The following is a 26,998-nucleotide window of genomic DNA, read 5'->3' on the forward strand; positions in this document are numbered from 1 at the left end:
TCAGTCATCTCTTGGTTATTTAGTAACATATTGTTTAGCCTTCATGTGTCTGTGTTTTTTAATGTTTTTTTTCCCTGTAATTGATTTCTAATCTCATAGCATTGTGGTCACAAAAGATGCTTGATATGATTTCCATTTTCTTAAATTTACTGAGGCTTGATTTGTGACCAAGGTATGATCTATCCTGGAGAATGTTCTGTGTGCACTTCAGAAAAAAGTGTAATCTGCTGTTTTTGGATGGAATGTCCTATAAATATCAATAAAATCTATCTGGTCTATTGTGTCATTTAAAGCTTGTGTTTCCTTATTAATTTTCTGTTTGGATGATCTGTCCATTGGTGTAAATAAGGTGTTAAAGTCCCCCACTATTATTGTGGTACTGTTGATTTCCCCTGTTTTAGCTGTTAGCAGTTGCCTTATGTATTGAGGTGCTCCTGTGTTGGGTGCATATATATTTATAATTGTTATATCTTCTTCTTGGATTGATCCCTTGATCATTATGTAGTGTCCTTCCTTGTCTCTTAGAACATTCTTTATTTTAAAGTCTATTTTACCTGATGAGTATTGCTACTCCAGCTTTCTTTTGATTTCCATTTGCATGGAATGTCTTTTTCCATCCCCTCACTTTCAGTCTGTATGTGTCCCTAGGTCTGAAGTGGGTCTCTTGTAGACAGCATTTATATCGATCTTGTTTTTGTATCCATTCAGCAAGCCTGTGTCTTTTGATTGGAGCATTTAATCCATTCACGTTTAAGGTAATTATCAATATGTATGTTCCTATTACCATTTTGTTAATTGGTTTGGGTTTGTTTTTGTAGGTCCTTTTCTTCTCTGTGTTTCCCACTTAGAGAAGATCCTTTATCATTTGTTGTAGAGCTGGTTTGGTAGTGCTGAATTCTCTTAGCTTTTACTTGTCTGTAAAGCTTTTGATTTCTCTGTAGAATCTGAATGAGATCCTTGCTGAGTAGAATAATGTTGGTTATAGGTTCTTCCCTTTCATCCGTTTAAATATATCATGCCACTCCCTTCTGGCTTGGAGAGTTTCTGCTGAGAAATCAGCTGTTAACCTTATGGGAGTTCCCTTGTATATTATTTGTCATTTTTCCCTTGTTGCTTTCAATAATTTTTCTTTGTGTTTAATTTTTGTCAGTTTGATTACTGTGTGTCTCAGCGTGTTTCTCCTTGGGTTTATCCTGCCTGGGACTCTCTGCACTTACTGGACTTGGGTGGCTATTTCCTTTCCCATGTTAGGGAAGTTTTAGACTATAATCTCTTCAAATATTTTCTTGGGTCCTTTCTCTCTCTCTTCTCCTTCTGGGACCCCTATAATGCAAATGTTGTTACGTTTAATGTTGTCCCAGAGATCTCTTACGCTGTCTTTATTTCTTTTCATTCTTTTTTCTTTATTCTGTTCCACAGCAGTGAATTCCACCATTCTGTCTTCCAGGTCACTTATCTGTGCTTATGCCTCAGTTATTCTGCTATTGATTCCTTCTCGTGTATTTTTCATTTCAGTTATTGTATTGTTTATCTCTGTTTGTTTGTTCTTTAATTCTTCTAGGTGTTTGTTCTTTAATTCTTCTAGCTCTTTCTTAATCATTTCTTGCATATTCTTGATCTTTGCCTCCACTCTTTTCCTGAGGTTTTTTTTTTATCATTTTCACTATCATTATTCTGAATTCTTTTTCTGGAAGGTTGCCTATCTCCACTTCATTTAGTTGTTTTTTGGGGTTTTATTTTGTTCCTTCATGTGGTACATATCCCTCTGCCTTTCCATCTTGTGTATCTTTCTGTGAATGTGGTTTTTGTTCCACAGGTTGCAGGATTGTACTTCTTCTTGCTTCTGCTGTCTGCCCTCTCAAAAATGATTATTAGTTTGTTTCAACCGTCTCTTGCATAATGGCATGGATAGGCACAGATGGTGGATGGCATTGATAGGCAGATATGGTGGCATCACTCAGTTATAGGAGCAGTTTCTACAGTCCTAAGGGAGGTTGCATTAAGAGTAAGCATTCCTTGTATAATCTAAGAGTTTTAGTGCCCTGGAGCAAATATTTAACAAAGCTTTGTCCTGTCTTTGGTGAATAGCGAGACAAGTAGAGGCCACTTGAAGAATATTTGTATACTTGAGACAGAAAAAAGAATTACCTTTCTCTTGACTTTGCTAAAATTCCATTTTTCACTGCCCCTATCTGGCCAAAGATATATAAGCATTTTATCTGAAGGAAGTAAGAGGATTTAGCTGACATTCATATGGTAGATAAATATGATACAAATGGTTACAGGCATAAGTGCTGATTTTAAAATAGACTTGGGTTTAATGCTGACTTCTCTACTTAGCAGCTGGTTATCTAACTTCAGTAGTCTCCATTTCCTTAAGTGTAAAATAGGTATAATCATACCTACCTGAGGGGAAAAGTACTATCTGATTTAGGCAGAAGAGATTAGGTTCAAAGTGTTTCTCCTATATCTGGTTTTATGACAGAATGTTAAATCCTATAAAAATCTTAAAATGTTAAAAAACTGAACAGGAACTTAAAGTTCATTTGGCCCAATGCCATAATTTTATAAATGAGGGAAATGAGATCTGAAGAAGCTAAGAAGCATCTCCAGGATCACAGTGCAGTTGGAAGTGAAAGGCCAGTGATTTATTCCCACATCGTGGAAAAGGCATCTTAAAATAAGAATTGTAAAGATGTTTTCATCATTTTTAGTTTTATTTTATGGAAAATATTTCAAGAGTAAATCTTTCTTAGAGATACCATGGAGAAATTATTACTCTGAACAACCCTATTCTAATTCCAAGATTTTGTGTCAGTCGATATCATGCCAGTTTTTAAAATTTTATCCAGATGTATGCAGTGTTGCAAGTATTACTCCATGGCATAGCACAGTATACATTTACTTCATTTAACCAACATGGTTACAATAACATCTTCAGTTGAACGTTATGTTTTAGAATTAAAAAACTATCATTTCAGTAAATGTCTGTTCTATTTTCTAGATGTCTCCAGAAGAAAAAGTTTGTAAGTACTGTGGAGTCAGCTATCTAATTCTTCATGAGTTTAAGGCTATGGAAGAAAAAGTGAAAGCAATGGAAAAAGAGATGAAATTTTATCAAGGAAGTGTAGAACGTGAAAAGAGCCTTCAAGAAACACTACAGACTCTTAGCCAAGATTTTGAACAGTACAAAATTGACAGTGAATCCAAAATGGAAAGGTTAGAATATGTTATTCTTTTCTGTCATTTATTTAGTTTGGAAGAAAAGTACAGAGTATAGACTTGACTTTGTTTTTCTAGAATTTCTCTGCATCAAGTATAATTTATACCTTAATACATTTGAGTTTGTTTATTATTACTGATTACTAAATATACTTCTTAAATATAATTTGAGCATTCCTTTGAGGTGTATATTTCTATCAATAATTAGAAACCAATTGATTCAGTAACTATAAGTTGTGATGGGTTGATTTAACTTTTCCCCAGATATATATCTTAATTTTTTCATTAGGAAAGTTTATCTATCAAAAATCAGGTGAATTTTGGTAGATTTGATATCTAACATTTGTTTTTAAACGTGCATGAATATTTAGATTTATAGAATAAGGCTTTCATGTTATGAAAAGGAGGCCAAAACATTAAAATTGGCACATGATTCTAAATCAGTGAAACTGGAATAAAATTAAAGATTGGTTTCCTAATGTTGAGTCTAATCAGCAAGTTAGTCTGCCTAAAGACACCTCACTGAGCTTATACAAACACTTCTACGAAAGGGTTTTTGCTGTTGTTTCATGGCTTTTCCTTTGAATGAATATGTCTCCATTTAAAATATCGACAGCTGGGGTTTCCCTGGTGGTGCAGTGGTTGAGAGTCTGCCTGCTGATGCAGGGGACACGGGTTCGTGCCCGGGTCCGGGAAGATCCCACATGCCATAGAGTAGCTGGGCCCGTGAGCCATGGCTGCTGAGCCTGCGCGTCCAGAGCCTGTGCTCCGCAATGGGAGAGGCCACAACAGTGAGAGGCCCGCGTACCGCAGGAAAAAAAAAAGAAAAAACAAAAGAAAATATCGACAGTTGTGTTAGTAAACTATGAACTAATGAATATAATGAAATCGTGTCCTTATAAAGTAGAAACTTTCTTAAATCTCTTAGGATTAAGTACTCCTATTAAATTTTATTACAAATTTGAATAATTACATTAAATACCAATCCTTAGTCCTTTGCTAAGAAAATTTTGTTATATTTTCTTGAATTTCAAGTCTGAATAGTAAAGTATTTAATAATGTTTGAGTGGAAAAATTAAAAATATTTAGTTTAAAATTTTAAATTTGGAGGGTTTTTGCCTGTCAGATTCTTTTGTTTGGTGTTACTCCCACTTTCTTGAATAATATATTATATTATATAAATAATACATAAACATACGAAATAAAAGAAGTATTGATATATAGAAGAAAAGGCAAGAAAGTCCTTTTTTATCCTTCTGATTGCTTTCTTCTTACTGGAGATAAAAAAATAATAAAACACTTTTAATGGTTTGGTATATATCTTTCTAGATCCTTCATTTTGCCTTAAACTTTATTATAGATATATCCTTTAAATATATGTAATGTTTATATATACCATGTAGTTTTAAAACTATTTTTTAATAGACTCATTTTTAATATAAGTAATATAATAAATATATTGGTCTGTGACTTTTGCCACTTAATTTTATATACTGGAAATTGTTCCATGTTAATGCATATAGATCTATCTTGTTCTTAACTGCTGCAAAGTCTTCCTTACTAAGAATATGCTATAATTTACTTAACCATTTCTCTTTTCAACATTTAGATTATTCCAGTATTTATGATTACACACAGTAGTTTTATTTATATTCTTGTGTACATATGTTTTCCATAGGATAAATTCCTAGAAGTGGAATTGCTGAAAAGAAAGTAAATACCAATTTAAAATTTTGGTGGACATTATACCAAATTGTCCTTTGAGAAGATAGGGTTAATTTGTATTTGGCCAATAGTTTATAAAGTGGTCATTTCCTTACATCTTGTTAATACTGGAGTCTTCTTAATTTTTCTCAAATTTTCACATTTTTCTTCAGCAGAAAAAATGTTACTTCATTGTTATTTAATTTGTGTTTCTTTATTGCTAGTGAGGTTGAACTTTTTTTCATATGTTTATTAGATATTTATGTTTTGTCAGTGAGTTACTTGTTCATATATATTTTCCAATTTTATACAGTATTATTTGTATTTTTTGTTTATATATAGGAGTTTTTAATATAATATGGACTCATACTTTGATTACATATTGCTAATATTTTCTCATTGCTGCTTATCTTATTGTTTATTGTATTTTTTTCTGTATCAATTTTTAAAAAATATGCCAAATTCTGGTAAGGGTTCTGAATCAAGTCCTTTTGGTTGCAAACAACAGAAACTTACTCTGGCTTTTGCTAACCTAGATTCAAGCAAGTTGAAAAACAACATAAGTTTAAAACTTTTATAGTGTTGTTGTTCTGGTAAGGCTTTTAATGTATGAGTTAGATTTATAATTTCATGGGTTTTTTTTGTTGTTGTTTTATAAATATTTATTTATTTATTTATTTATTGTTGTCCCAATATCATTCTTTAAATTCTTCATCCTTTCTCACTTGATTTGAAATGGCACCTATTATAGTCTTATTCTGGACTCTGTTTTATGCTATTGATCTATAATCTATCACTGGGTGTCTTAGTCCATTTGGGCTGCTATAACAAAGTAGTAGACTGGGTGACTTATAACAATATTATTTATTTCTCATAGTTCTGGAGGCTGGGAAGCCTAGGATCAAAGTGCTAGCATATTTGTTACCTGGTGACAGCCCCTTCCTGGTTCATAGACAGCTGTCTTCTTGCTGTGTCCTCATATGGCATTGAAGGCAAGGGAGCTCTCTGGAGTCTCTTTTATAAGGATACTAATCCCATTCATGAGAGCTTCATCCTTAGGACCTAATCACCTCCCAAAGGCCAAACCTCCAAATATCATCACATTGGACAATAGATTTCAACTTAAGAGTTTTGGGAGGACACAAATATCCAGTGTATAGGAGTGGGCCAGCAACACACTTTTAACTACTTTTGCTTTATATGTTTTGATATTTTGTAGGGCAACTGTTTGTTTTGCTTTTCATATTATCCTGGCTTTTCTAACATTTTCTAGATGAATTAGAATCAGCTTATCAGATTCCATAAAACATTCTATATTATGATTTAGATTGGAGTTGCATTTGCTTTCTAGAGCAATTTGACATCTTAAGAATTTACATCTTTATAATCTTCAGTCTTTTTATCCTGGTACATGGTATTTTACCCCCATTTATTCAGGCTTTGTTTAAATTACTCAATAAAATTTTGGAATTTTCTTGCATATTCCATATTAGTTTAATTCCTGGACATGTAACTTTTGTTGCTGTTGGGGATGGGATCTTTTTGTTCATTAGATTTTTAAATTTTTCTGAATGCTATTGATTTTCATATATTGACTTTGTAACTAGCTCACTTACTGAATTCTTTTATTACTTGTATTTGTTTTTCAGTTGATTTTCTTGAATATATTACATCTATTCATTTTATATATACACAGTACACATATATAAGACAATCACATTATATGCAAATAGTAACTGTCTTACCTTTAAATTTCTAATAGTTCCCCACTCCCCGTCCTTTTTGTCTCGTTAACTTGGATTAGACCTTTAGAACAGTATTGAACAGTAAACTTGTAGAGTGCATCTTTGTCTTATTTCTGATTTAATGTGAACCCATCTGGTGTGTTTCTGTGTTAAATTGGGTGTTGGCTATAGGTTTCTTTTTTTTTTTTTTTTTTTGTGGTACGCAGGCCTCTCACTGTTGCAGCCTCTCCCGTTGCGGAGCACAGGCTCCGGACGCGCAGGCTCAGCGGCCATGGCTCATGGGCCCAGCTGCTCCGTGGCATGTGGGATCTTCCCAAACCGGGGCACGAACCCGCGTCCCCTGCATCGGCAGGCAGACTCTCAACCACTGCGCCACCAGGGAAGCCTGGCTATAGGTTTCTTAAAGATGACTTTTGTCAAAGGAATTTCCCTTTTTTTCTAGATCCTTAAGGTTAATATTTTAATCAGGAATTGAATTTTAACAAATGCTTTACTATCTTCTTTGTTGTAAATTAATTGTCCCTATATGCATGGGTTTATTTCTGGGCTCTCAATTCTGTTCCATTGATCTATGTATCTTTTTCTGTCAATACCATGCTATTTTGATTACTATGGCTTTGAAATATTGTTTGAAATCAGGGAGTGTGATACCTCCAGCTTTATTCTTTTTTCCTCAGGATTGCTTTGGTTATTTAGGGTCTTTTGTGGTTCCATATACATTTTAGAATTTTTTGTTTTACTTCTGTGAACAATGTCTTTGGGACTTTGATGGGGATTGCGTTGAATCTGTAGATTGCTTTAGGTAATATGGACATTTTAACAATGTTAATTCTTTCAGTCCATGAGCATGGAATATCTTTCCATTTATTTGTGTCTTCAGTTTCTTTCAACAATGTCTTAGAGTTTCCAGGTCTTTCACCTCCTTGGTTAAATTTATTTCTGGGTGCTTTATTCTTTTTGATGCAGTTGTAAATAGAATTTTCTTAATTTCTCTTTCTGCTAACTCATCATTAGTGTATAGAAACCCAACCGATTTTTGTATGTTGATTTTGTACCCTGGAACTTTACTCATTTATTATTTCTAATAGTTTTTTTTTGTGGATTCTTTAGGGTTTTCTATATCTAAAATCATATCATCTGCAAATAGTGACAATTTTACTTCTTCCTTTTCAATTTGGATGCTTTTTACTTATTTTTCTTGCATGATTGCTCTAGTTAAAACTTCCAGTATTATGTTGAATAAGAATGGTGAGAGTGCATATCCTTGTCTTGTTCGTGACTTTAGGGGGATAGCTTTCAGTTTTTCACCATTGGGTATTATGTTAACTGTGGGTTTGTCATATATGGCCTTTATTATGTTGAGGTACATTCCTTCTATACTAACTTTATTGAGAGTTTCTATCATAAATGGGTGTTGAATCTTTTCAAATGCTTTTTCTGCATCTATGAAATGAGATCATGGTTTTTATCCTTCACTTTGTTATAGTGATGTATCACGTTGATTGATTTGTGGAAGTTGAAGCATCCCTGGAATAAATCCCACTTGATCAAGGTTATTATACTTTTAATCTATTGTTTTATTAATCTAATATTTTGTTGAGAATTTTTGCATCTATGTTCATCAGAGATATTGGCCTATAATTGTGTGTGTGTGTGTGTGTGTGTGTGTGTGTGTGTGGTCATTGTCTGGTTTTTGTATCACAGTGATGTTGACCTCATAAAAATGAGTTAGGAAGTCTTCCTTCCTCTTCAAGTTTTTTTTTTTTTGTGGTACGCGGGCCTCTCATTGTGTGGCCTCTCCCATTGCGGAGCACAGGCTCTGGACACGCAGGCTCAGCGGCCATGGCTCACGGGCCCAGCCGCTCCATGGCATGTGGGATCTTCCCAGACCGGGGCACGAACCCACGTCCCCTGCATTGGCAGACAGACTCTCAACCACTGCACCACCAGGGAAGCCCCTCTTCAAGTTTTTTGGAGTAGTTTGAGAAGGATAGATATTAAATCTTCTTTGAATATTTAGTAGAATTTACCTGTAAGGCCCTCTGGTCTTCTGGTGGACTTTTGTTTCATGGGAACTTTTGGATTACTGTTTCCATCTCTTTACTAGGGATTGGTCTATTCAGATTTTCTATTTCTTCATGACTCAGTCTTGGAAAGTTGTATGATTCTAAGAATTTGTCCATTTCTAGGTTGTCCAATTTTTGGCATATAGCTGTTCATTATATTTTATTATAATCCTTTGTATTTTTGTGGTATCCATTGTTATTTCTTCTATTTTGTTTCTGATTTTATTGATTTTATTAACAGAGCCTCCTGTCTCTCTTTTTTCTTAGTTAGTTTAGCTAAAGGTTTGTCAATTTTGTTTATCTTTGCAAAGAACCAGATCTTAGTTTCATTGATCTTTTCTGTTGTGTTTTTATTCTCTATTTCATTTATTTCCTCTCTGATCTTTATTATTTCCTTCCTTCTACTGACTTAGGACTTTATTTGTTCTTCCTTTTCTAGTTCCTTTACATGTATGGTTAGATTGTTTAATATTGTTCTTGTTTCATTGAGACTTTTTTTGTTTCTTGAGGTAAGCCTGTATTGCTATAAACTTCCCTCTTAGAACTGCTTTTGTTGCATTCCATAGATTTTGGTATTTTATATTCTTATTTTCATTTGTCTTCAGGTAATTTTTTATTTCTTCTTTCATTTCTTCATTGAACCAATAGTTGTTAAGTACCATGTTGTTCAGCCTCACATATTTGTGACTTTTCCAGCTTTCTTCTTGCAGTTTATTTCTGTTTTCATACCATTGTGATTGGGAAGGATGATTCATATGAATTCAGTCTTTAAATTTATTGAGACTTGTTTTATGTCCCAACATATAGTCTATTCTTCAGAAAGTTTCGTGCACACTTGAAAGAAAATGTGTATTCTGCTGCATTGGAATGGAATTTTCTGTACAAATCTATCACATCGATCTGGTCTAATGTTTCACATAAGGCCAGTGTTTCCTTGTTGACTTTCTGTCTAGATGATCTATTTATTGATGTAAGTGGAGTGTTAAATTCCCTACTATTACTGGGTTGCTATCAGTTTCTCCCTCTAGGTCTGCTAATAAGTGTTTTATATATTTTTGTGCTCCTAGATTAAGTGCATATATATTAATAACTGTTATGTCTTCTTGATGAATGATCCCTTTATCATTATATACTGTCCATTATTGTCTCATGTTAACTTTTTTGGCTTGAAGTCTGTTTTGTCTGATGTGAGTATGTCTATACCCACTTTCTTTTGGCTGCCATTTGCTTGGAGTATCATCTTCCATTCTTTCACTCTGAGCCCGTGTTTGTCTTTAGAGCTGAGGTGAGTTTCTTGGAGGCAGCATACAGTTGGGTCTTGCTTTTTAATCAGTCCAGCCACTCTGTGTCTTTTGATTAGTGAATTTAATCCATTTACATTTAGGGTGATTATTGATAGGTGAAGACTTAGTACTGCCATTTTATCTTGTTTTCTGGTTGCTCTATTTCTCCATTATTTCTTTTTCCTTGTGATTCTGCCTGCCATTTTGGTTTAGAGGTTTTCTGTGATGTTTTTCTCAGTTACGTCTTTTTTTATATTTCATGTCTCTGCTCTAGATTTATGTTTTGGGGTTACCATGAAGTTTGTATAAAATGTCTCATAAATAAAATAGTCCTTTTTTAGGTAACATCTTATCTTCACTTACCTATATATTCACTCTACCATGTTGTTGACATCACTTTCTCCTAATATATTTTCTAATATTAAGCTATACTTACATTTTTGGTATAAAGCCATTTGGATTATGGTGTGTATTTCAGAGTTCCCTAAATTTTATGCATTTGCTTACAGCTATGAGTACTCTATACTATTTTTCCATAAATGCTCCATTTAATATATATGTTTAAAGGAAATTTTCTGTAAGAAAAGTAAGTGGGAAAACATTATCACTTGCCATAAATAGAAGGTTAAAAATAAAGATATAATTATTAAAATAAAATGTCTTTGTACCACTAAAATAATTATCCATATTACTAGTTATGTGTGAGAAATTTTACAAAAGTTATTTATATTTAATATGGTGCTGGATTAATTTGCTAATGTTTTACATAGATTTTTGCATCCGTATTCACAGGTGAGGTCTTGTTTTATAGTATAAATACTGGCTTAAACTAGCCTGTTGAAAAACGTTAAGAAGCCTTCCACCTTTTGTGTACACCAGACATGTTGAATAACACATGAGTTGCCTGTTCCTTGCAGCTTTGGCAGATATCCTTCATAAAGAGTGTGCTTGTATCTTTTTTGGGAAGTAGAATTTTGATGACTCATTATGTGTCCTCTGTACTTATTGGTTTATTTGTGGATTTTACCTCTTCCTGAGTCAATTTTAGAAATTGATATTTTCCTAGAAAAACAAGTATTTCACTTACATTTCAAGTTTCTTGTTAGTTAGTAATATGTGGTATCCTTTTATTTAAAACTTTTCCTCTGTATCTGTTACGACCCCCTTTATCTTTTCTTGGGATGATTATTTCTGTTTGATTAAGAGAGAGACAGGATAAAGAGAGGGGAGGGGAAACTTTTTTTCCCTAAGAAAAGAAACAGATCTATTTTATTGACCTTTTCAAAGAACCAGAATTCAGCTTAACTGATCAAATCTGTTTCTTTACTATTTCATTAATTTACACTCTTATTTTTATTTATTTATTATGCTTTAAAAAATTTCTAGTTTTCTTACTAGTTACCTCACCAAAGCCTTGGCTAATTTTTCAGTCTCTTTTCCTAGTAGTTACATTTAAAATTATTAAGTTTCCTTATGGTAATAAGTTTTCACAACAAAATTTTGATAATAGTGTTTTATTTTTATTTACTTTTAAATAAGATGGGAGTTCAGTTTTATTTCCTTTTTAATCTAAGACTCTTGGAAGAACATTTTTTAAGTTTTCTAAGTGGATACCTTTTATTTTTTGCTATCTTTTTATTTATGTCCATTTTTTATTCCACCATGGACAGAGAATGTGACTTATTTAGAAGAACTTACTGAGAGTTTAAAAAACAGTGAGTTTTTGGAACTACCCCATAACTACTTGAAAATGAGGCATGTTCTCAGCTAGGTCCAAGATGGCAGAAGACTCGACTTCCAGTGAACCTTGAGCCTCATTATATGCTCTTTGTAATACCTTAGCATGCTAAATAACATACCCACCAGTGCCATGACAGTTCTAAGGCTAACCATAAAAGGCCAAAAAGTGGGCAATGGCCCAATTCCTGGAAATTCCCTCCCCTTCCCCAAAATAGTTGGAATAATCCTTACAGTCATTAGGCTATGAAATTACCCAGTCCCCAAAAACTAACCACCCCATGTTTCGGGGCCTCTCACCTTCTGAGATGGTCCACACTGTCTGTGGAGTTTCTATCTCTCTAAATAAATCCACTTCTTACCTATTTTGATAAGGTGAAAAAAAAGAAAATGAGGCATGTTCTTTGTATTAGGGATATAACTTTTTAATAGATCCATTAAAGTACACCGGTTAATTGTGCTATTCAAAATCTGTATGTCTTTGCTTATTCTTGCCTATTTCACCTGGCAAATCATAGGGGAATATTAAATTCTTCCAAAATGAATGTGGGTTTGTCCATTTCTATCTATTGCAAGGTTAGGTTGATGGGATTTTTAATGGGATGGGATTACATATGTTTTAGTATAGAATATTTTTCTTGACCTACTATAACTTTTCTAACACTTGATTTTTTAAAAAAAATTATTTATTTATTTTTATACAGCAGGTTCTTATTAGTTATCTATTTTATACATATTAGTGTATATATGTCAATCCCAATCTCCCAATTCATCCCACCCACACTCCCCCACCCTGCTTTCCCACCTTGGTGTCCATACGTTTGTTCTCTACATCTGTGTCTCTATTTCTACCTTGCAAACTGGTTCATCTCTACCATTTTTCTAGATTCCACATATATGCATTAATATATGATATTTGTTTTCCTCTTTCTGACATAACTTCACTCTGTATGACAGTCTCTAGGTCGATCCACGTCTCTACAAGTGACCCAATTTCGTTCCTTTTTATGGCTGAGTAATATTCCATTGTGTATATGTACCACATCTTCTTTATCCATTTGTCTGTCGATGGGCATTTAGGTTGCTTCCATGACCTGGCTATTGTAAATAGTGCTGCAGTGAACATTGGGGTGCATGTGTCTTTTTGAATTATGTTTTTCTCTGGGTATTTGCTCAGGAGTGGGATTACTGGGTCATATGGTAGTTCTATTTTTAGTTTTTTAAGGAACCTCCATACTGTTCTCCATAGTGGCTGTATCAATTTACATTCCCACCAACAGTGCAAGAGGGTTCCCTTTTCTCCACACCCTCTCTAGCATTTGCTGTTTGTAGATTTTCTAATGATGCCTGTTTCTAACACTTGATTTTTAAAATTATATTTTGTAACATTACACTTCACAAATGTTTTATGCTGGCTTTTTTATTGAAGTATAGTTGATTTATAATATTATATTAATTTCAGATGTACAGCATAGTGATTCAGTATTTTTACAGGTTATACTCCATTCAAAGTTATTACAAGGTAATGGCTATAATTCCCTGTGCTGTATTCTTTGTTGCTTATCTATTTTATACATAGTAGTTTGTATCTCTTAATCCCATAACTGTAATTTGCCCCTCCCCCTCCCCTCTTCCCTTTGGTAACTGACTTTAAAAAATCAATAAACTTTAATTTTTTGAGCAGTTTTAGGTTTGCAGCAAAATCTAGTGGAATGTACAGAGTTCCCATATACCTGCTGCCCCTACACACCTACAACTTCCCCCACTGTATACATCCCACATCACAGTGAAACATTTGTTATAGTCAATGAACCTACCTTGGCACATCATTATCACCTCAAATCCATAGCTTACATTTGGGTTCACTCTTGGCGCTGTACATTCTATGGGTTTTGACAAATGTGTAATGCCATGTATCTACCATTGTAGTATTATACAGTATAGATACGCTGCCCTAGAAATCCTCTGTGTTCTGTTCTGCATGTTTGTCCCTCCCTCCCCTCTAAGGACGGACAATCAGTGTTCTATTTGTTGTCTCCATAGTTTTGCCTTTTCCAGAATGTCATATGGTTGGAATCATATAGTGTGTAGCTTTTTCAGATTAGCTTCTTTCAGTTAGTAATATGCGTTTAAATTTACTCCACGTCTTTTCATGGCTTGATAGCACGTTTGTTTTTAGCACTGAATAATATCCCATTCAGTGGATGAACCTCAGTTTATTTATCTATTCACCAACTGAAGGACACCTGGGTTGCTTCCAAGTTTTGGCAGTTATGAATAAAGCTGATGTAAATATCCATGTGCAGGTTTTTGTGTGAACACATATTTTCAGCTCCTTTGGGTAAATACCAAAGAGTGTGATTGCTGAATCATATAGTAGAAGTATGTATAATTTGTGAGACTCTACCAAATTATCTTCCAAAGTGGCTCTATCATTTTGTGTTCCCTGCAGCAATGATTGAGAGTTCCTGTTACCAAATTCTCACCACGCTTTGGTGTTGTTGGTGTTTTGGATTTTGGCCATTCTAATAGGTGTATAGTAGTATCTCATTGTTGTTTTAATTTACATTTCCTTGATGACATATGAGGTTGAACATCTTCTAATATGCTTGTTATCTGTATATCTTCCTCGCTGAGGTGTTCGTTCAGGTCTTTTGTCCATTTTAAATCAGATAGTTTGTTTTCTTATTGTTGAGTTTTAGAAGTTCTTTGTATATTTTGAATAATAGTCCTTTATCAGATGTCTTTTGCAAACATTTTCTCCCAGTATGTGGCTTGTCTTCCATTTCTCTTGACATTCTCTTTTGTAGAGCAGAAGTTTTAAAATTTAATGAAGTCCTGCTTATTGTTTCTTTCATGAATCTTGCCTTTGGTGTTATATCTAAAAAGTCACTGCTGTACCCAAGGTCATCTAGGTTTTCTCCTATGTTATCTTAAAGGAGTTTTACAGTTTTATATTTTACATTAGGTCTGTGATTCATCTGAGTTAATTTTTGTGAAGTGTGTATGACCTATGTCTAGATTCATTTTTTTTCTTTGCATGTAGATGTTGTCTAGTTGTTTCCGTCTCCACACGTCTTTGCTCCACTGCATTGTCTTTGCTCCTTTGTCAAAGATCAGTTGACCATATTTATTTGGTTTTATTTCTGGACTCTGTTCTGTTCCATTAATCTATATGTCTTCCACCAAAATCACAGTATCTTGAATATTGTAGCCTTATAGTAAGTCTTGAAGCTAGGCAGTATCAGTCCTTCAACTTTGTTCTTTTCCTTCAATATTGAGCTGTCTATTCTGGGTCTTTTGCCTCTCCATATAAACTTCAGAATTTGTTTGTCCATATCCACAAAATAACTTATTGAGATTTTTGTTTGGGATTGAATTAAATCTATAGATCAAGTTGGGAGGAATTGATGTCTTGACAATATTGAATCTTAACTATGCACAAACATGGAATATCTCTTCATTTATTTAGTTCTTTGTTTTTGTCCATATGAATTTTATAGTTTTCATCATATAGTTCTTATACATATTTCATTAGAGTTTGTACATTTATACCTACATTTTTGGGAGGGACTAATGTAAATGGTAATGAGTTTTAATTTCAAATTCCATACGTTCATGGTATATAGGAAAGTTACTGACTTTTGTATAATTAACCTTCTATCTTGCAACCTTGCTATAAGCACTTGTTAGTTCCAAGTTTCTTTGTTGATTCTGTTTCTTTGTTGATTCTTTCAGGTTTTCTGTATAGGTGATCATGTCATCAGTGAACAAAGACAGTTTTATTTCTTCTTTCCCAATCTGTATACCTTTATTTTTTTTCTTGTCTTATTGCATTAGTTAGGACTTCAGATACAATGTTAAATAGCAGTGGTGAGAGGGGACATCCTTGTTTTGTTCTTGATCTTAACAGGAAACCTTCAAGTTTTTCACTGTTAAATATGGTATGAACTGTAGATTTTTTGTAAATTTCTTTTATTTATTTTTTTTCTGCTCTGTGTGGCATGTGGGATGTTAGTTCCCTGACCAGGGATTGAACCCGTACCCCCTGCAGTGGAAGTGCAGAGTCCTAACCACTGGACCTCCAGGGAATTCCCTAAATGTTCTTTATAAAACTAAGGAAGTTTCTTTCTATTCCTAGTTTGCTGACAGGTTTTTTTTTTTTTTTTTTTTAGTATTTATTTATTTATTTGGCTGCATTGGGTCTTAGCTGCAGCATGTGGGTTCTTTCATTGCAGTGCATGGGCTTCTCTCTAGTTGTGGTGTGCAGGCTCTAGAGCACACGGGCTTAGTTGCCCCACGGCATGTGGGATCTTAGTTCCCCCACCAGGGATCGAACCCACGTTCCCTGAATTGGAAGACGGATTCTTAACCACTGGACTGCCAGGGAAGGCCCTGCTGACAGTTTTTAACATGAATGAATGTTGGATTTTGTCAAAATATTTTTCTTCGTCTATTGATATGATCATGTGACTTTTCTTCTTTAGCCTGTTGATGTGATGGATTACATTAATCGATTTTTGAACGTTGAACCAGGTTTGATACCTGGAATAAATCCCATTTGGTTGTGGTGCATAATTTTTTAAATATATTTTAAAATTTGATTCACTAATATTTTATTGAGAAGTTTTACATCTATGTTCATGAGAGATATTGATCTATAGTTTTCTTTTCTTGAATTTTTGTCTGGTTTGGTATTAGGGTAATGCTGGCTTATTGAATGAGTTGGGAAATATTCTCTTCACTTCAATCTTTTGGAAGAGAGAATTGGTATAACTTTTTCCTTAAAAAATGATAGAATTTTTTAAGGAAATTAAAAAATTTGGTAGAATTTATCAGTGAATCCATCTGGACCTGGTGATTTCTGTTTTGGAAGTTTATTAATTGTTGATGATATTTCCTTTCTAGATACAGTTATGTTCAGATTGTCTATTTATTCTTGTGTGAGTTTTGGCATTTCTTTTAAGGAGTTGATTCATTTTATCTTGGTGATCAAATTTGTGGGCCTGGAGTTATTCATAGTATTTCTTTAAAACATTTTTTTATACTTTTTTTCTGTTGAAGTATAGTTGATGTATAATATTATATGTCACAGGTGTACAACATAGTGGTTCTAAATTTTTAAAGGTTACACTCCATTTATGGTTATTATAAAATATTGGCTGTATTCCCTGTGTTGTACAGTATATCCTTGTAGTTTATTTTATACATAATAGTTTGTACCTCTGAGTCCCCTACTCTTGTATTGCCCCTTCCTCCTTTTCTCTCCCCACTGGTAACCACTAGTTTATTCTCTATATCTATGAGTCTGTTTTCATTTTGTTGTATTCATTAGTTTGTTTTATTTTTCCACATATAAGTGATATCATACAGTGTTCATCTTTCTGTCTAACTTATGTCATTTAGCATAATGCCCTCCAAGTCCATCCATGTTGTTACAGACGGAAAGATTTCATTCTTTTTTTTATGGCTGAGTAGTATTCCATTGTATATATATACACCACATCTTCTTTATCCATTCATCTCTTGATGGACACTTAGGTTGCTTTCATATTTTGGCTATTGTAAATAATGCTGCTATGAACATTGGGGTGTATATATCTTTTTGAATTAATGTTTTCATTTTCTTCGGATATATACCCAGGAGTGGAATTGCTGGATCATACGGTAATTTTGTTTTTAGTTTTTTGAGGGATCTCTAGTGATGACTCCTCTTAATTTCTTTCTTTTTTTTTTTTTTTGCGGTACATGGGCCTCTCACTTTTGTGGCCTCTCCCGTTGCGGAGCACAGGCTCCGGACGCGCAGGCTCAGTGGCCATGGCTCACGCGCCCAGCCGCTTCACGGCTTGTGGGATCTTCCCAGACCGGGGCACGAACCCGTGTCCCCTGCATCAGCAGACGGACTCTCAACCACTGCGCCACCAGGGAAGCTCTCCTCTTAATTTCTGATACTAGCAATTTGTATCTTCTCTCTTCTTCTTTGTTCGCCTTACCTGAAGATCAATTTTATTGATCTTTTTAAAGAACCAGATTTTGGTTTTATTGATTTTTCTCTATTGATTTCCTATTTCAGTTTCATTTATTTCTGCTCTAATTATTATTATTTCGTTTCTTCTGCTTACTTTGTATTTAATTTGCTCTTCTTTTTCTAGTTTCCTAAGGTGGAAGCTTAAATTATTGATTTTAGATCTTTCCTCTTTTCAAATAAATGTTTCCAATGCCATAAATTTCCCTGTAAGCACTGCTTTGCTGCATCCCACAAATTTCAATACGTTGTATTTTCACTTTCATTTATTTCAAAGTATTTTTAAATTTCTCTATGATTTCTTCTTTGATACACCTGTTAATCAGAAGTGTGTTGTCTAATCTCCAAGTATTTTGGGATTTCCCAGCTCTTTGTTTAATTTCTAATTTAATTTTATTGCTGTCTAAGTGCAGACATTGTGTGATTTTTATTCCTTTAAATATGTTAGGATGTGTTTTATGGTCCAGAATGTGGTCTATCTTGGTAAGTGTTTCATGTGAACTTGAGAAGAATGTATTACACTGATGTTGTTGGGTGAAGTCATCCGTAGATGTCAGTTATATCAGTTGATTGATGATGCTGTTGAGTTCAACTGTGTCCTCACTGATTTTCTGCCTCCTGGATCTGTCCATTTTTGATAAAAGGGTGTTAAAGTCTCCAACTGTAATAGTGAATTAATCTGTTTCTTCTTGCAGCTCTATCAGCTTTTGCCTTACATATTTTGATGCTCTATTGTTAGGCTGTCTTCTTAAGGATTATTATCTCTTCTTAGAGCATTGACCCCTTTATCATTTTATAATACCCCTCTTTGTTTTGTTTTTTTTAAAGCAATGCATTCTTTTTTTAAAAATTAATTAATAAATTAATTAATTTTTGGCTGTGTTGGGTCTTCCTTTCTGTGCGAGGACTTTCTCTAGTTGAGGTGAACCGGGGCCACTCTTCATCGTGGTGCACGGGCCTCTCACTGTCGTGGCCTCTCTTGTTGCGGAGCACAAGCTTCAGATGCACAGGCTCAGTAGTTGTGGCTCACGGGCCTAGTTGCTCCGTGGCATGTGGGATCTTCCCAGACCAGGGTTTGAACCCGTGTCCCCTGCATTGGCAGGCAAATTCTCAATCACTGCGCCACCAGGGAAGCTCCCCATCTTTATTTCTGATAACTTTCCTTGCTTTGAAGTCTTCTCTGTCTGAAACTAATATACTCTCATTTTCTTTTGATTAGTGTTAACATGATATATCTTTCTCCACCCCTTTATTTTTAGTCTGTATGTGTCTTTATATTTAAACTGTGTTTCTTGAAGATAGCATTATAGTTGGGTCTTGCTTTTTGATCTACTCTGACAGTCTCTGTTTTTTAATTGGTGTCTGTAGACCATTGATATTCAAAGTAATGACTGATATAATTGGATCAACATCTACCATTTTTTGGTTATTGTTTTCTATTTGCTGCCCTTTTTCTTTGTTCTTATTTTTGTCTTCCACACTTTTTTCTGCCTTTAGTGGACTTGACAGTATTTAATACAACAATTCCATTTCTCTTTTTTAGAATATCAGTTATACTTCTTTTTCTCACTTTTTTAAGGTGTTGCCTTAGAGTTTGCAATATATTTTTATAACTAATCCAAGTCTACTTTTAAATAGCACTTCACTGCTTCATGGGTAGTGCAAGTGCCTTATAATAACAAAATATTCCTAATTCTTCCCTCCCATCCTTTGCATCACTGCTGCCATGCATTTTACTTACAAGTAAGCACACATAAATATCTATATATAGATAGATATAGATATCTCATAGGTAATCAAATATATTGTTGCTCCTATTAGTTTGAATAAACTGTTACCTATTAGACCAATTAAGAATAAGGAAAAGTTTTTATTTTACCTTCACTTATTCCTTCTCTTATGCTCTTTTTCTTTATGTTGATCTGAATTTCTGTCCTATATTGTTTTCCTTCTTTCTGAAGAACTTCTTGTAAAATTTCTTGCAAAGCAGATCTACAGGCAGCAAATTTCTTCAATTTTTGTTTGCCTGAGAAAGTCTTAATTCTCCTTTACCTTGGAAGGATAATTTCTCAGGGTACAGAATTCTAGGTTGATGGTTGTTTTCTCTCTCAAACTTTAAATATTTCACTCCACTATTTTTTGCTTTCATGATTTCTGTGGAGAAGTTGGATATGTTTCATCTTTGTTCCTCCATAGGTAAAGTGTTTTTATCCTTTCAGTTCTTTTTGGAGTTTATCCTTGATTTTCTGTAGTTTGGAGATGTTAAATCTTAGTTGGCATTTATCCTGCTTGGTATTCTCTGAAGTTCCTGGATCTGTTGTTTGGTGTCTGACATTAATTTGGAGGAAATTGTCAATCATTGTTTCAAATATTTCTTCTTTTCCTTTCTCTATTTCTTCTCCTTCTGGTATTCCTATTATGTATATGTTATACTTTTTATAATTGTCCCAAAGTTCTTGGATATTCTATTATTTTTAAAAATTTTTTCTTTGGGCTTCCCTGGTGGCGCAGTGGTTGAGAGTCCGCCTGCCGATGCAGGGGACACGGGTTCGTGCCCCGGTCCAGGAAGATCCCACATGCCGTGGAGCGGCTGGGCCCGTGAGCCATGGCCGCTGAGCCTGCGCGTCCGGAGCCTGTGCTCCGCGATGGGAGAGGCCACAACAGTGAGAGGCCCGCGTACCGCAAAAAAAAAAAAAAAAAAAAAAAAAAAATTTTTTCTTTGCTTTTCAGTTTCAGTAGCTTTTCAGTTCTATTGTCATATCCTCCAGCAGAGAGATTCTTTCCTCAGTGATGTCTAGTCTACTCATCAGCCAATCAAAGGCATTATTCATTTCTGTTATGGTGTTTTTTTATCTCTAGCATTTTTTGATTCTTTCTTTGAAGTTCCATGTCTCTGCTTACATTATCCATCTGTTCTTGCATGTTGTCTGCTTTTTCTATTAAATCCCTTTTCATATTAATAATAATTTTTTAAAAATTCTGGTCTGATAATTCCAACATTCCTGCCATATCTCACTCTGGTTTTGATGCTTGTTTAGTCTCTTCAAACTGTTTTTTTGCCTTTTAGTATACACTGTTAAGTTTTTGTTGATAGGTGGACATGAAATACTAGTAAAAGGAATTGCAGTATATAGGCCTTTAGTAATGTGGTGGTAGTGTCAAGGGAGGAGAACTGTTCTACAGTCCTATGATTATGTCTCAGTCTTGTAGTGAGCCTTTGCCTGTGGACTGTGAACACAGATATTTCTCAGTTGCCGTATCTTCCATCCCCAACCCCCCTGACCTTAGGTGGGACAGGATTTCTAGAGCTGGGCTAGGGCTGGGTTTTTCCGTTTGCCAGGTTAGTTAGGCTCTGATAATATCCCAGCAGGTTAAGTTCTGGTAAAATAGTTTCTCCTGAGGGCAGGTCTTGTTAAACATAATAGAAAGCTTTGGCATATTTAAAATATTTGCTTTTCCCCTTCCCCTGACAGAAGCCCAAGTAGATTTTTCTTTGGGTATTAGAAAATTTCACTCATAAATTTACTCTCTTCACTGCTTTAGTTATGCTGCACGTATTCTGATATGTTGTATTTTCATTTTCATTCAGTTCTGTGTTTGTGTATAATTCTTAACATTTCCTTTGAGAGTTTTCCTTTGATATACAGATTATTTAGAAGTGTGCTGTTTAGTTTCCAAGTGTTTGTAGACTTCCCTGTCATTTTTCTGTTAATGATTTCTAGTTTGATTCCATTATGGTCAGGGAACATATTCTGTATGATTTCAACTTTTAAATTTTTGTTGAAACTTGTTTTATGGACAAAGATAGGCACTTGCTTTGGTGACTGTTCCATGGGTACTTGAAAAAAAATGTGTACACTGCTGTTGTTGGGTGAAGTTTTCTAAATATGACAGTTAAAACCTGGTGTTTGATGGTTTTGAGTTCTTTCATTTCCTTGCTGATCTTCTGTCCAGTGATTCTGTCAGTTGCTAAGAGTGGAGTATTGGAAGTCTCCAACTCTAATTGTGGATTGTCTGTTTCTCTTTGAGTAATATAATTTTTGCTTCACGTATTTTCTAGCTGTTTTGTTTGGTGTGAACATATTTAGGATTGTTATGTTTTCCTGGTGGATTGATCCTTTTATCATTATGTAATATTCTTCTTTGTCTCTAGTAAAATTGTTTACTCTGAAGTCTACTTTGTCTGATGTTAATATAGCGACTCCTGCTTTTTTTAAAAAAAAAAACTGTTTAGGGCTTCCCTGGTGGCGCAGTGGTTGAGAGTCCTCCTGCTGATGCAGGGGACACAGGTTTGTGCCCTGGTCCGGGAAGATCCCACATGCCACAGAGCAGCTGGGCCCATGAGCTATGGCCGCTGAGCCTGCACATCCGGAGCCTGTGCTTCGCAACAGGAGAGGCCACAACAGTGAGAGGCCCGCATACCGCAAAAAAAAAAAACAAAAAACTGTTTACATGGTATATTTTTTCCATTTTACTCTCAACCTACCGATGTCATTGAATTTGAAGTGGGTCTTATAGCATATTGTTAAAGTATGTTTGTTTTTTTTTAATCCACTCTGCCTCTTAATTGGTGTATTTAGATTTACATATATATTTAGGTAATTGTTGATATGTTAGGGTTTACATATGCCATTTTATTTGTGTTCAGTTTGTTTCTTCTGGTTCTCTTCTGTTTCTCTTTCTTACCTTCAGATTGGTTTGTTGAGCATTTTTAGGATTATATCTTGACATAGTGTTTTAAGTATATTGCTTTGTATAGATTTCTTAGTGGTTGCTCTAGTTATTGCAATATAGATGCATAATTTATCATAATTCAGTTATGATCTGTCTTAACGTGGATTTCTTTGGGTTTATTCTATTAAGATAGAATGGGATCTTCCCTACAGCTTGTTGAATCTGTAGGTTTATATCTCTTGCCATGATTACAAGTTTTCAACCATTATTTCTTTGAATATTTTTTAATCCTACTTCCTCTCTCTCCTCTCCTTCTCAGACTCTGATCATATGAATGCTAGCTTTTTTGTTATTGTCACACAGGTCTCTGAGACTCTGTTAATTATTTTTTCTGTCTATTTTCATTCTTGTTCAGATTGGTGAATTCTGTTGATCTATCCTAACATTCACTGATTCTATCTTCTGTCCTTAAACTCTGCTGTTGAGCCCCTCCAGTGAGGTTTTTTTCTTTTTTTCTTTCAGTTATTATATATTTCAGTTCTATCATTTCTGTTTGGTTTTTTGTAACTTCTATTTCTTTGTTGAGATTTTCTTTTGTTTCAAGAGAATTTTTAATTGCTTTTAAAAGAATTTTTATGATGGCTGCTTTATAATCCTTGTCAGATAATTCCAACATCTGATTCACCTCAGTGTTGGGTCTGTTGATTATCTTTTCTCGTGAACATTATGATTTTCCTGGTTCCATGATGAGTGATTTTCCATTGAGCTTTGATTATTTTGGAGGTTATACTGTGAGACTCTGGATCCTATTCAATCTTTTTTTTTTTTTTTAGCACACATTCCCCTTGTTGAGATAAAGCGTGAAAGCCAAATGGGTATGTTTGTTCAGCTTCCTGCTAGGTCCAGTGTCACTACTTTAGCAAAAGTTGGGTTTTGACTTACACTGCCTTGTATAAGACTAGTGAAGTTGAAGTTAACATATTGCCCTTGGCCCCATTCACACCTTTCTGGCAAAAGTAGGTCACCAACTTGCACAGCCTTGTGTCTCTGCATGGGGATATAAGATCAGTTCCCCACTGAACTCACTGTCACCAGGGAGGGGGGAACCAGAGAGCTGTCTCACACTGCTTTTTTGCAGCAGGGTGGGGGCAGAAGCTTGGTTTCTCTCTGTGCCCCACTGACACCAAAGGATGGGAGAAGTAGGGTGCCAACCAGCCCTGATTCTGCCTCATTGATGCCAGCTAGGAGTAGAGGCTCATCTCCCTGCATGTCCCACTGGCATCAGAGGAGGGGAAGCAGGGTGTTGACTACTCTGTGTCACTACCTTTTTCTACCTCACTGATACTGCGTGCAGCTGGAGGCTTCTGACTGAGACCCTCTGAAACAGGATACGGGTAGGGAGTCAGAATCAGAGTGCCACCAGTCCTGTTTTTCACTGCTTCCTTTGGTCTCTTTGCTGCCAGTTGGGTTTAGTTCCCCACTGGGCCTCACTGACACAAGGAGTGTAAGGAGAGTGAGTGCTTACTACTAACAACTTGTACCACTTTGTTCAGATTCATTGGTGCAGGGTTGGGGTGGAGGCTCAGCTCCCCGTTGGCCCCACTGACACTACCGTGTGGGGGAATGGGAGCATATCTTGCTTCTACAGAGGGGAACGGAAGATCGGCTCTCAGCTTACCCCACTGATACTATACCGGCCAGGTGACCTGGAGTGCATCACCTGCATCTATGGAGCAGGGCTGTGGTGGTGTGGAAGATCAACTCTCTGCTCAGTTGTGTCTGCCCTTAAACCGTGAGGTGGGGAGGGGAGTACAGTTTTACAGTTGATATTTGGTGAGAGAAGGCAGCTATTACCAAGATTGTTTTCTATTGTTTAGTCAGGCTTTCCCTGATCAGCTAAGTAGATCAGACTTTTCTTATTTTTTTTTTTTTTTTGTCTGTGGCTTTTGGTGGTTCTGGGTTGGAAACTTCTGTAGCACTCTGTGAGATGTATGGGAGACAATAAGCAAACTCAGGGATCTCATTGCCTTGGCATTTCTCAAGTCCTGAAGCAGTGCTCCTCCATCTTGGTTGTGACCTTGTGTTGATTTGTTAGTCAACTTAAATATTGCTTTGAGTAACTAAGAACATTTTTTTAAAGTAATGGCTTAAATTCTCACAATGTTAATAGGTAGCTCACAAAAGTTAGTAGTTAGATATATGCATCTCTACGTGCCTGCTAAATATTTCCTTTTTGATTTCTCTTTTGCTTATGCCAAATTGAGATGGTGCATGGAAATTTAAGCAGTGGAAGGCTAGGCCTGTCCATGAGGAACTAGACTTAAGAGTTCTGTTGATCATAATTGGCCACTCTCACAAATCAGATGAGCTGTAGAAGTCAAATCTAGACCAGTCAGCCCAAGAAAGGGGCATAGGTACACACCAAGGGTTCAGAGAGCCAGATTGAGTCCACAATTTGGGATCAAATTAACAGAGCGTCTGCAAGTTTATAAATGAAGACACTTGGAGGAAATAGATGTACCTGGCTGGAGTAGAGGATAATGGGGCAAACAGGCAGATTTTGTAAGTCATTATCTTCCTCTGCCAAAACTACCTCCCTCATAGACCAGTTATGTCAGTTAGGAATGCATTCTGGAGCAAGTGGCTCGAATGGACAAGGTTTTATTTGTTTCTTGAATCAAAAATAAGGCGTGTAGGCAGCTCAGAATGTCACCAGGGATCCAGCCCCTTTCCATCTCTCATTCCGTCTTTCTCAGTGAGTAGGCCTTCAGTCTCATGCTGATCTCCTCATGATCTCAAGATGGCTTCTGCACTGTCAAAAGTACATTTCTAGGCAGAAATATGAAGGGGGAAGCAGTCAGGGGAAATGCCAGTGACAGGAGGTCCAAAGCTTTCCCACAACTGCAGGGGAATCTGGGGAACTGACTTCAGGGAGTTGGCTCATTGCTTCCTGAAATAACAGGGTCTGTTGTAAGGAAGAAGACACTAGCAGGGCCTGCCTCTCTGGACATTACATTTCCCTCCAGAAAATAACACATGGCTGCTTACTTTAGTTCCTTAAGAGGGGGGAAAAAATAGTTATCTCAAGGAAAGAAACCTATCAGGGCCTCCCTTTTTTAAAGGTCTTGTCTTTTGCACACGTCTTACTCAGGCTCAGCTTTTTCACTTGTACAGTACTCTCTATTGTCTATGGAAGTAGTGTAAGAGGCATACATGTTAAAAATGTTTGTGACAACTGAATTTTGAATAATCAAGATTTTATAGAACAAAGAACTGATGCAGAACTATAGCTCTCATGGTTTGGGCATACTTCCTAGGCATTCATTTCACATATCTAGGAGCTTTCTCAAACCTTCACCTCTCTCCTAAGATTCTGATTTGCCTTTTGGGGCCAAGTGGGAATCTCCGCAGTGAAATAAAAGCTGTTACTGATGAGAGTGTGACTGGGCATATGAACATGGGGAAGGCAGGAAAAAAAAGGTTGAGTACCATTTGGAAGAGCATTGGTTCTTTGTCAGGCTACTGAAAAATGACTCCAATAGACACAGGGTGTTAGTAGCAAATAATTTAAACCTAGATGTTTATATCATGTTTCTCTTATTCTAGATGTATGGATATGAATTTATTATATTGATATTTGTACTATGTATTACTTAAACTTTGAGAAACCTAAACAGGTTTTATTCATACCATGTAGCTCCAAGACCAGCTAATCCTTTTATTATCTTTTCATTTTTCTCCTGTACCAGCACTAATTGTGTTCCAGACCAAAGTACTTAGGTATAGAGCATACTGTTTTCCATTACTCCTTTTCCTTGTGGACACATACAAACAGTAAATACTAGAAGTTGACAGCTGGTTTTTACTATTGATATAAATAATATTTACATGGGTTTCTCGTTACCAGATCTGGCAAGGTTATGGAGATTGGTATTTACTCAACAACATTGATAGACCTGTGTATTCATGTATATCTTTTATTACCAGTATAACTTTGAAAGCTCTTCTGTGTATCATTATGTTGTTGCTATAGCAACATGTTTACCAAAATAAAGTACATTTTTTCTGCTTTGTGTTTTTAAAGGAGGTCTTTTTAATCCCTCAAGCTTTTTTTTTTTTTTTTTTTTTGCGGTACGCGGGCCTCTCACTGTTGTGGCCTCTCCCGCTGCGGAGCACAGGCTCCGGACGCGCAGGCTCAGCGGCCATGGCTCATGGGCGCAGCCGCTCCGCGGCATGTGGGATCCTCCCAGACCGGGGCATGAACCCGCGTCCCCTGCATCAGCAGGCGGACTCTCAACCACTGCGCCACCAGGGAAGCCCTCCCTCAAGCTTTTTAATCAACACGGCAGATCAGCGGTCCCCAACATTTTTGGCACCCGGGACCAGTTTGGTGGAAGACAATTTTTACACGGATGGGGGGGGGTTTGGGGGGTATGGTTTAGGTGGTAATGCAAGTGATAGGGAGCGATGGGGAGCGGCAAATGAAGCTTCACTCGCTCTTCTGCCGCTCACCTCCTGCTGTGTGGCCCGGTTCCTAACAGG

At 35.8% G+C, this 26,998-nt stretch overlaps 1 protein-coding gene across 16 annotated transcripts in view; it reads left to right on the forward strand.

Annotated features, from left to right (window-relative positions):
* The window catches only part of LEKR1 (leucine, glutamate and lysine rich 1), a 279,091-nt gene that overhangs the window by 40,959 nt on the left and 211,134 nt on the right, over nt 1-26,998 (forward strand). For 12 of the 16 annotated variants that reach the window (XM_073803834.1, XM_073803835.1, XM_073803827.1 and 9 more), the window contains one exon: nt 3,005-3,219. The exons of 3 other annotated variants lie outside the window; for them this stretch is intronic. In XM_073803834.1, the coding sequence (XP_073659935.1) occupies nt 3,005-3,219 (215 nt within the window). The remainder of the gene's footprint in view (nt 1-3,004; nt 3,220-26,998) is intronic. One more of the 16 variants, XM_033855406.2, reaches the window with a different exon arrangement.

The sequence above is a fragment of the Tursiops truncatus genome, chromosome 4 (genome assembly GCF_011762595.2).
Source record: "Tursiops truncatus isolate mTurTru1 chromosome 4, mTurTru1.mat.Y, whole genome shotgun sequence".
Classification (NCBI taxonomy): Eukaryota; Metazoa; Chordata; class Mammalia; order Artiodactyla; family Delphinidae; genus Tursiops; species Tursiops truncatus.